A 10,803-nucleotide genomic window follows, 5' to 3' on the forward strand; every position below is an offset into this window, starting at 1 on the left:
GTTTCTTCTGGGTCTCCCACGTGCGTGCAGGGACCCAAGGACTTGGGCCATCTTCTACTGCTTTCCCAGGCCATAGCAGAGAGCTGGGTTGGAAGAGGAGCAGCGGGGACTAGAACCAGCGCCTATGTGGGATGCCGGCACTTCAGGCCAGGGCTTTAATCTGCTGCGCCACAGCGCCGGCCCCTAGGAGTCTCTGTTAATGAATAAGGTTAGCCTTTCTTACTTTGTCTGTTTTTGTTTTGGTAACAAACTTACTCTGGCCCCATACAGTGTGTGGGAGAGGATGCCCTTTCCTGTTCGGGGAGTTTCCCTAAGGTAGGATTGATCCTTGACTGAATGATGGAACTTGTATAATCATTTGTATCTGGTGTTTTCTTTGTGGGAATATTTTTAAATATTTAATTCCTTTAATGCTTATGAGACTAAAAAAAAAAAAAAAAAAAAGGCCAGCTTTTCCTTTTAAAGATTTTTTATTTATTTTGAGAGGTAGAGTTACAGACAGTGAGAGAGAGACAGAGAGAAAGGTCTTCCTTCTGTTGGTTTATTCCCCAAAGGGCTGCAATGGCCAGAGCTGCGCCGATCCAAAGCCAGGAGCCTCTTCCTGAACTCCCATGTGGGTGCAGGGGCCCAAGGACTGGGCCATCTTCTGCTGCTTTCCCAGGCCATAGCAGAGAGCTGGACTGGAGTGGAGCAGCCGGGACTTGAACCGGCACTCATATGGGATGCCAACGCCACAGGCGGGGGATTAACCTACTGCGCCACAGTGCCGGCCCCTCATCACACTTCTGACAGCAAATATGTGGGTTTTCTACACCAGAAAATTCTCCAGTTCTCCGTGAACACTAACCCGAGCATCCTCCAGTGTGACCCATGCCTGATACTGCCTGGAGTTACGCAGACCCTGCAGGCTAAGGGCCCAGTCCCAGGGGGCTGTCCCCAGGTCAGATGCCATACCGATGCCTGACATGGCGGTAAAGCAGGGGTTCCTGCAAACGCCCCCCGGTCAGTCCGAGGACTCGGAGCTCTGCTTCCACACAGCAGATGATGAACGTGGCGCAGGCTTCTGATCCTACCCGCACTGCCCAGGTTCCCAGTGCGTCCCGTAACAAGGCCTGGCAGCTTTCCCGGCCTTCTCTTGCCAGGGGCTTTCTCCACAGGGCCAGCGATGGCCCAGGGTAGACACTCTTCCCGCCTGTTTGCCAGAAGCATGCCTGTGTGTGTGTGTGGGAGTGGGTGTGTGTGTGGGGGGGGGGGGGGGTCCGTGTTCCCACCGGTGCTCAGCAGGAAGGGGCACAGAGCTTCCTGTCAGCTCCTTCCACAGTCCCGGGAGGCCAGGCCTGGGCTTTCCCTGGTGTCCTCTGACCTCAAGGTCAGCCATTCACGGCGGCGTCACGAGGGCGGGCGTTGAGGCATCACACAGCCCAGGTGAGACCCCTGGCTGGCGCAGTGTAGGGGGAGGCGGCGGGGAGGCGGGATGCTTGAAGCCCCGGGAACTCCTCCTGTCTGAGGCCGGGTGTGAGCCCTGGGCCATGAGCTCAGGGGAGCCGACCCCAGGGAGGGGTAGAGCTTGGGGCGTGGGGGCAAGCCTGCCTCTCCAGGCCCCCCGTTTTGGTGCCTGAACTTTTCCAGGCAGGCATTCCCGGGGGTTCTGCACTCCAGCTCAGGCCCCTGTGCACATGAGCCGGCGTGGCCTCAGCCTGGTGTCTCCTGCAGGAGCCTGGACAGGCCCAGGTTCAGTGACACGGGCATGCCCGTCTCCCTCCTGGATTCTCACCGCGGGGTCGCAGGGCCACAGTCACAGCTCACAGACTGACTAGACGATAAACCCTTTACTTTGTTTTTGAAAAAGTAAACCTCAGTAGCTCTCTCGTCCCCAAAGACATGGCCCCTGAACAACCTTCGAGAAAGTTCCAGAACAATATGCCTACACAAACAACTCTTCTGTACACGTGATGGAGCTTTGTGCTGACAGAAACAGTGGCAGCAACTTAGGGACAGAGAGGGAGCTTGAGAAACGCCTGTGGCGCCACCCACGCTCTCATGGCCACGGCTGCCCCAAGCGCGCCTGGGCGGGCTGGCGCTGTCCGTGTCTGCACCCCAGGCAAGTCCACGTGGCCCCACGGCCTGTTCCTGTCTGCACAGACTCTGGGGCCTCAGGGCAAACCGTCTGTGTCCCGCTGCTGGGGCCGGGCCAGGGGGCTTCCGTACTCTAGAACTGGTTGCTGTTGGCGGCGCAGGCAGAGCTGCGGCGGACCGGGGCACAGGTCTCTCTGAGGCCGTCTTCAGTGGAACCAGAGCTGCTAGGGCGGCGTCCTGCAGCCCAGTCAGCGCACCCCGGCTCGGCGAGGTGGATGCGGAAGGGCCGTGGAGCAGCACGCCGGCTCCCGCGTTAGGTGAGGCTGTAGCTGGTCCTCCTGCAGGAAGGGAAAGAAGCCAGGATGAGGGTGGGGTGGGCCGGAGCCTCACCTGCCCCCGAGCCCCCAGGGGAGCCTTAAGGAAGCTACAGCGGTGCTTCTGCAGGAGCCATGGAGCAGCTTGCTCATCGGGGCGGCTCAGTAGGCCTCCGCGGGACGCGTGTGTGAGTCTGGGGGTCTCTGAAGCCCTCGCGGGCCTTCTCTGAGCACCTGCTGGGCCTCAGGCTCGGTACCGGGCTTTCTGGATCCAGAAATGAATACAGCCCAGCCTCCAGGGTCCCCACAGGCTACTGGGAAAGGCAGGCGCAGTGGGGGAAGGACCAGGGCAGAGCAGGGCTCCTGCAGCCCCCAGGAGGGTGGACCCTGGCCGGTGACAGCCATCGCTCACCCTGCACCGAGACAGGACTGGGGGAAGTGGAGGGGCAGCTGCAGGAGCCCCGGGTGCGGGAGGTGCTGAAGGCTGGGCAGGTAGCTGAAGTGCCCAGAACAGGAGAGCAGGAAGGAGCCTGCCCATGGTCCCCCCTAGGCAGGCCCAGGGAGGAGAAAACATCCCGGGAGCAAAGGCAAGGCTCAGCCGAGTGCGGCCCGGGCCTGGGAGTCCGCGCCTGGGGGCACCCACCTCTGAAGGCTCAGCTGCCGCGAGGTGTCCTGGCTTGGCGCCTTGGGGGCGGGGCCGACCATGAGGATGCACAGGCCGATTAGGATCATGCAGGTGGGCACAGCTCCAATGAGGACCTTGAGGGTCACGACCACCTCCTCCGCCTGCTGGCAGGCTCCCGCCTGGTAGCCCGAGAACCTGGGGAAACGGCAGCCCCTCGTGCCAGCTCAGGTCCTGCCCCGCAGGGCTGCCTGGACAGGGCCCCCGACCCCACTCCCACTCTCCTGAGACCGCTTCTCCTGTGACCGCGGGGCCGCAGCTTCGGAAAGGGGCCAGTCACGTGCACAGGGAAGTGGCCCCTGCCATCTCCACTCAGCGGAGCTTGCCCCCCGCCCACGGGTGCCCTTAGCCGGGTAGGAGGGGGATCTTCGGTGGCAGGACTCCCAGCCAGAAGGCTCCGAGGGCACCCTGCCCTGGACAAGAAGGGGGCACGCAGGAGGGAGCTGCACCCTGGCTGGCGCATGCCCGCTCCACTTCCTCCCTCGCCCGGGGTGGCTCTGAGCCACAAGGTGGACCCAGGGCGTGAGAGGCAGAGGGTCAGGGACTCACTCCAGACTGAGGGTGGAGATGCCCAGCGCGCCTGCGCCCGCAAGCTTGGTGAAGAAGACGTAGGAGGAGTAGAAGATGGTCTCCAAGCCCGGGCCGTGCTGGTGCTGCAGTTCAAAATCCTCCACCACGTCCGGCAGCATGGACCTGCAGAGGGCCCGGGGAGTCCCCCTTGAGGCCCCTGGGCAGCCAGCAGCTCCCAGGCCAGCACCGGCCACCGCGAGCCAGGCGGGATGCGTGCTACCCTCACCCCCACCGCTCCAGCCCCGGAGGTAGTACTGGCGGCCCCCATCTCCTGCACAGGCCTGGGATAGCAGACTGGCGGGGAGGGGCGGTGCCTACCATGGAAGCAGCAAGGACACGGCGATGCTCACGCCAGATACAAAGGCCACGACGTATGCCACGGGGGCTGTGGGCACAGCGGCCAGCAAGATCGCGAAAGGTACCATCACCTGGCGAGACAGCCACACCAGCTGGTCCCTCCCCCTGTGCCCCGGGCTCGCTCTTCCATCCACACATGCTCATGCTGTGCTGCTGACCTGGCCCCTGGCCCCGCGACACAGGGGACAGATGCTGTCCTGTCCGTCTCCAGTCACCTGCACCCCACCCCCTGCTTCCTGCCTCACTCACAAAGATTCCAAAGGCCGAGGTCCTCTTCCCAAACCGCTGGAGAACCCACTCCCACAGCGGGGTGCTCAGCACAGCCGAGACCTGAAAGCAAAGCAAAGGGCGCCTTCACCCAGAGCCCCGCCCGCCCCTGGCTTGAGCAGTGGCTGTGAGCATTACGAGCCTGGCCCCGATCCCACCCGCTGCTGGGATGCAGTGGCCCAATGCAGAGTCCAGAACGTTGGCCACCAGAACTCTGGCCGCATGCGTGTTGGGTCAAGGACCAAGTGCCCTGTCCTCTGCCAGCCCGGTCCCCTCACCAGGATGGTTAGCACGAGGCTCTGCACGTGGTGGTGTAGCCGGGAGGCGTGTGTGCAGAACAGCACCAGGTAGCTCTGCTCCACCTGTGGAGGGGCGGGGACAGGAAGTGGGCGTGTGCAGGGAACGGCAGAAACCACGGGCAAGGGTAGGGGCTCAAGCCTGGTGCTCTTTTGGGACCTTGAACTCAGATTATCACCATCATGCCATCACCGCCCCTGAGAAGGACATGTCCCCGACATTGTCGCCAACACTGTGTCCACCCTTGCCATTCGCACAGCTAAAGTCAGAGGGACTTTACTGAGCTTTGAGAGACAGGAGAGCAAACCGCTCCAGGCACCATCAGCTCCCGGCGCCTGGGCCCAGACCCCCTCGGCCCCACCGCCCCGGGTCTCCTCCCAGGGCCAGCCTCAGGCTGGACTCGGCTGTGGCGGGGCAGACTCCACCTGTGCAGGGTGGGCGCTGCTGGCCAGAGGTACCTGAACGGCGGCTGAGATGAACAGGAAGGAGACCACGAGCTTCAGGTAGGGTGGGTGCCGGGCAGTGAGGGCCAGCCCAGCCAGGAAGCTCAGGCCTTGGCCTGAGGCTGGGGCAGAGGAGGCTACAACACAGGAAGGTGCCATCGAGGCCTGGCAGCATCCAAACAAAACCTGCCCCCCCCCAGAGCAGCCCCACCCCCAGCCTCTGCTTCCCACACGCTCACTGCCCCCACCCCGTACCTGGTCTCTCCTTCACCCCCAGACACAGCAAACTGCTACACACGGGGTAAGTCAGAGCCACTGCGGCGGCTGCGATGCAGTAGAGACGTGTCTGCGGGACAGGGCAGAGCCGGAGTCGGGCTCATGTCTCCAACCCTGGCTGTGCCCCCAGCCTTCCCTGTCCCTAGACCAGGGCAGGAGTGTCCCTGAGGGGAGCAGAGGGACTCCAGCCCAGGCAGGCTGGACACCTCTCCTCCCAGCCTCCCCAGCAGGAGAGGGGACAGAAAGGACTTTGCACACACACCCCTTCCACTGCCCCGGGCATCGATGCCACCAGCGCTGTCCCCACCAGCCCGCCCCTGCTGCTGATGACCAGGTGAGCCCTGTGCATCCACAAGACGGCTCCAGGTCAGTGTCACACAGTGACCCCGGCAGGTGCAGAAAACACACTCCCTGTCCTGGAGAAAAGCTGCAGGTGCTGAAGCTGCCCCGAGGGACCGGTGGGGGCGACAGCAGTTCAGCAGAGGCTGCTCTGGGGAGCGGGGCGGGGAGCGGGGCCCAGGGCTCTCACAGGGGCAGGTCCCACGCTGGTGCCCTGGGCCTTGTGCTCAGAAAGCGCTGTGCTTGGGTTTAATGCTCTGCCCCAGCTGTCGTGATGGTTTTACCTGGAATTTGAATGACGTCGGATGGGAGGTGGGTATGAGCTGCCATGGGCTTCCAGCCTGGGCTCACCGGAGGTACTGCCTCCCAGGAGTGGGTTCTCAGCCTCCCAATCCCCCCTCTTCGGCACCCCAGCTCCTACCTGGCGTCCTCCCCCTCCTCAACCCCAGGCCACTGTCACCCTGCACCTCAGTGACCAGGTAACGTGGAGGGGCATGGAGTTGGGGGCCTGCGGTAGGGGGAGGGAGGGTTGGTTGGGGAAGGGCAATGCCTAGATTGGCAGTGCCATGGTGAACTGGAGGGTGCCTGGGCGGGAGCCCCTCGCCGTCCTGATCCGGGCACCTCGTGGGCACCTGGCAGGTCCCAGCGCTGGAGGCTGCGATGGCTCAGTTGTGGTGCGAGCAGTGGCGGGGGGAGAGGGACATCCCCATGCACACAGACCAGCTCTGAGCTGGCCCTGCAGAGGGTGGCGTCCGTGCTGTTCACGCATTACCCAAGCCCTGGATTCTGAAGCCTGAGCGTGGTCAGAATCCCCTGAGGGCTTGTTCCTATCCACTTGCTGGGCCCCAGGAGGTGTGGGTTGGGTGTGAAAACTGCCCCTCTGACAAGTTCCCCGGTGCCCTGCAGTGGGCTGGGGGGAGGGTGGGTCCTGTGCTTACAGAACAGGAGGGTGGAGGCGATGGCTCACAGATGCATCTACTGATGGCTGAAGAGGGGCCGTCTGCGGGCAGAGGCGGGGCCTGCTCCCTGGCTTCCCCTTCTCATTTCTTTTCACACCGCTGGTGGGGGTCGCCTGGACAGGGCTGGGGGCTTCTCTGTCCTCTCCTGCGTCCTGCCTGAGGGCCTTCCCAACCTGGTCCCTTCCCTGGGGCATGGATAGATGTCCCCTCAGGGCAGCCCATCCCTGTGTACACAAGGGACCAGGACCTTGGGTGCTGAAGCTCTCGGCTAGAGGCTCAGGGAGGGAACAAAATTCGCCCAGAAGGACTACGAAGGGAGGGTGCCGGGCGCAGGGAGGAAGCAGCCCTGGGAGAAGGGTCACTCACCGCGTCGGGGGACAGGGCGGCCTGCCTGGGGAGTGCAGCATCCTCACACCCATGGGGCCCGTGGGCGCCAGACACGATGAGCCCGTGGACGGTGGCTCCCATCAGCGTCCCCACCATCTCCATGGTTATCCCTGGAGACACAGCACTGTGCAAGGTGCCCAGGGCGGCTAGGCACGGGGCCCCGGGGCAGCACCCTCCTGTCCGCTCCCCACGGCTGCACTCACGGTAGGCAGTGACCGAGTCTCGCTCCCTGGGGCTGGGGGTCAGGAGCATGGTGAGTGCTGTGTATGGCACCTGGAAGAACTGGAGGCACTGGCGCAGCTCAGCATGGCCCCGTAACCCAGAGCGGCCAGCGGGAGCCCCGCTTCACCAAGCCAAGGGCCACCACCGCCCTGTTCCACCCCTGCTCCTCAGCCACACTGACACATCCCTACTGGTCACCCAAGGCTCAGGGCTGGGGCTCAAAGGCAGGAGGGGACATCGAGCCCAGAGCAGCGTCCCCAGAACTAGTGGTCGGTCCCCTGGCCCTGGGGGCAATGGGCGCCGCTTACCGTGGCCAAGGCCTGGAACAGGCAGTAGAAGATGGTGTACCAGAGGCCTCGCAGGCTGGTGAAGGGGGGTAGGAACCAGAGGAAGAAGTAGGCCACGGCGATGAAGGGCGTGCAGCCCAGCACCCTGCGGGCACAGCAAGGTGGAGCACCCACCGCACCAGCAGGCTCCCAGCCGGAACAACCCAGGCCCTTCTCTGCCACTCGAGAAGCGTGATTGGAGCGTGTGGTGGGAGCTATGGAGACGGAGGACTGGGGGGTCACTCACTGCCAGCACTCTGCCGTGCCAGTCCTTGTTAAAAGGACACTGGAAGTCAAGTTGTACTTCCTCTGTGAGACCTTCCCTGGCCTCCAGCCCAGGCTGACCACACTCAGGGCTGCAGGCTTGGCCTGCTCCAGCCCTGTGGCATCTGGTGAGGGAGAGCTCCAAGGTCATCTCCCAACTGCCACGTGCCTCAGAGCAGTCCAGTCCCCGGTGCACCTGCCCTGCTGTCCAGTCCCATGCTCTCACCAGCAGTCTGCGCCGTACACAGTGAACTCAGCATCCAGGCACCTGGCCTGCACCCTAAGGACCATGGGGCCACTCACCAGGGCATGAGTCGTCCAGATCCTGTCCTCCTGCTTCTGTTGATGAAGAACCCAGCCACAGGATCAGCGGCTGCCCCAGACACCTTCCCTCCAAACAGGACAAGTGACACCTGGGCAGCAGGGATCTGAAATGGACAGGGGAGGGGAGACAAAGCCAAGGCGTGGCAGGGTCACAGGGAGTCCGGGCTGGCCCTCCCCTGAGCAGGGCGACCTGGGAATTCAGCGAGGGCTAGAGCCACAGGGGGAAAGACTGCGCAGCCTCCTCCCCAGGACTCCAATCCAGAAGGCTCTGGGGCATCTGCCCCGGAGAAAGGGGCATGCGGGAGGGAGACGCACACCGGCGCATGCCCGTCCAAGATTCGAGGGCCCCTTCCTCATCAGGGGCTGGCTCTGAGCAACATGGTAGACCCAGGCTGACAGTCAGAGGCAGACGTTTTGTTTCACAATAGCAGTTTATTGATCTTCCTGAATACATAAATGGTGCACTCATTAGAAAAATACAGTACAGGAAACATATTAAGCGAAGCTCATCTGCACTGCCACCACCCTGAGACAACTGCTGACAGCATTTCATTGATCATCTCCCCGTGAATGGATGTGCATCTGAGCCCTGGAACCTTGTGTAAACGGACATCCCGGAGCACAGACAGCCCAGGGGGAAGCCATTGCTGCTCGCGCTCCGCCCTGGGGCATTCCCTCCTGGGGACGACCCGAGCACCTTGGTGTGTGTCCTGCCAGTGTTTTCCCGTGCTCTTACTGAAATCACACACAAATATGGAGGGTGTTTTTGCTGAAATGGGACTATTTTATACACTATTCTCTAAAACTAGCTTTTTTTATTATTATTATTTTATTTGGCAGGTAGAGTTATAGACAATGAGAGAGAAAGAGAGAAAGGTCTTCCTTCTGTTGGTTCACTCCCCAATTGGCTGCTATGGCTGGTGCTGCGCCGATCCGAAGCCAGGAGCCAGGTGCTTCCTCCTGGTCTCCCATTGAGGGTGCAGGACCCAAGCACTTGGGCCATCCTCCACTGCCTTCCCGGGCCACAGCAGAGAGCTGGACTGGAAGAGGAGCAACCGGGACTAGAACCGGCACTCATATGGGATACAGGCACCGCAGGCGGAGGATTAACCAAGTGAGCCACGGTGTTGGCCCCTAAAACTAGCTATTCTTATTGGCACTGCAGAAATGCTTCGGATCAACCAGGGCAGACCACTGGAACGGCCGTGCCACTGTCCAGTGTGTGGGTTCAGTGCAACTCGCTTATGCAGCTGCTTCTACATCGAGGGGCACTAACAGTGGTTCCCCATTGCCCTCTAAAGTCCGGCTGCAGACACCCCCGAGACAGCCCTCAGCAGCAGGTGGCCTGAGTGGCGCTGGGCACAGTGGGGCGGAAGGACCGACACCAGGGAAGACGTGAGCAGCGGGCACCGCGCTGCTGCCCCCTCACCTGGGCCACATCAAGCAGGAAGAGCTGCAGGTAAAAGGCAGTGGCACTGGAGGCCACCTGGTTCGGGACCCCACCGATGCCATAGCACATCTTCGTACAGAAGGACAGGCGGCTGTCTCTGCTGGCCTGGGGAGACACAGGAACTCAGTCCCCACGAGCACAGACAGAACATGGCTTCCCACCCCCTCCCAGGTCCCAGCGATGCCGGGAGGACTCGGCCAGCAACCTCTTTCACTCTGCCCTCAAATCACCCTAAAGGGACGCGAGACAAATAGAAAAAGAAAAAACACAACTTTTTTCTCTCTTTTCCTGGAGAGACTGCTTATAGCCCATCACAGATACAAAGCAATGTTTCCAGCCCCAGCGTATGAGCATGCAAGCCCTGAACAGGCAGCGAACTGCAGAGTCCAGGACGTAGCTGACTGCTCAGCTCCACCTGGAAGTGGGTCCTGATTTCCAGCCCGTGTCTAAACCAGCTCCCAGTGCTGTCCCCACTGCATGCGATGGCCGGTCAGTGGCTCAGCTGCAAACCTGGAGTCATCCTGGATTCCTCTTTTCCAATTGCCCTGTCACTGGGAGCCTCTTGAGTGCTGTGGCATCTGCTCGTTTGCTACAATCCACTCTGCCCAGTGCCAGCGCCATGTCTGCTCTCTGCTTAAACCCTGCAGCTGCTTGTCAGTTTGGGGAACACCCCAAGTCCTGGGCAGCTCTGGAGGAGCCCACCCACTCAACCTCTGCTGGCTCACCCACCTCATGCCCAGTAGCTCCCCTTCCGCCATGGTGGCTGCCTCCCTGTCCTTGAACGTGACCGAGGTCTGTTGCTGCCTCAGGGCCTTGACATTGCCCATTCCTTCTGTACGGAAGGCTCTTCCGTCTTCCACGAGCTGACCCTCGAGGGAGGCCTTCCCAGCCTGCCACAGCCTCTCTGCCTGCCGTAGTCTCAGCTGTGCGCCTCTCCTATAGCACGCAGGGGAGAGCATGAAGGGTAACTGCAGCACCGGGAGCAAGGCTCAGTGTACGGGAGGTGCTCAGGACAGACAGGTTGGAGCAGTAGATGGCCACGAAGGCACCGTGTAACGTGCTGTGTCTTCAACGATCTGGGGCCCCTTTTTACTCACCCTCTGCTTGGGGAGGGAGCGGGGCTGAGGACTGTGGCTGCACCCACTTCCTATCGTGCAGGGCACCACAGCAGGCTCTCGTGAAGAGACGGCCCAGATACGGCTTTATCTCAGCCTCCGCACACGCTCCCTACCCAAAGGGGAAAACCACAC

The 10,803-nt window shown here is 61.9% G+C and overlaps 1 protein-coding gene across 1 annotated transcript; it reads right to left on the reverse strand.

Moving 5' to 3' along the window:
* Positions 1-457: 457 nt before the first annotated feature.
* MFSD2B (MFSD2 lysolipid transporter B, sphingolipid) lies at positions 458-9,622 on the reverse strand. Its single transcript, XM_070069524.2, has 13 exons — positions 9,533-9,622; positions 8,083-8,207; positions 7,498-7,621; positions 7,171-7,249; positions 6,947-7,077; positions 5,262-5,352; positions 5,022-5,143; positions 4,545-4,628; positions 4,249-4,329; positions 3,961-4,070; positions 3,622-3,765; positions 3,034-3,210; positions 458-2,414 (listed from the first exon to the last, which is right to left on the reverse strand). Exons 1-13 carry the CDS (start codon positions 9,620-9,622, stop codon positions 2,390-2,392), a joined length of 1,383 nt encoding a protein of 460 aa, XP_069925625.2. The 3' UTR covers positions 458-2,389.
* Positions 9,623-10,803: the final 1,181 nt, after the last annotated feature.

This window comes from Oryctolagus cuniculus, chromosome 2 (genome assembly GCF_051225735.1).
Source record: "Oryctolagus cuniculus isolate XC-2025 breed Fujian yellow rabbit chromosome 2, ASM5122573v1, whole genome shotgun sequence".
Classification (NCBI taxonomy): Eukaryota; Metazoa; Chordata; class Mammalia; order Lagomorpha; family Leporidae; genus Oryctolagus; species Oryctolagus cuniculus.

Coding starts and splice junctions, on each gene's coding strand:
- MFSD2B (XM_070069524.2), bottom strand. CDS start 9,622: ATGTGCTATGGCATCGGTGGGGTCCCGAACCAGGTGGCCTCCAGTGCC. Junction 7,250..7,497: donor TGTTCCAGGCCTTGGCCACG/GTAAGCGGCGCC, acceptor CAGTGCCTCCAG/TTCTTCCAGGTGCCATACAC. Junction 4,330..4,544: donor GCCTCGTGCTAACCATCCTG/GTGAGGGGACCG, acceptor CTTTGCTTTCAG/GTCTCGGCTGTGCTGAGCAC.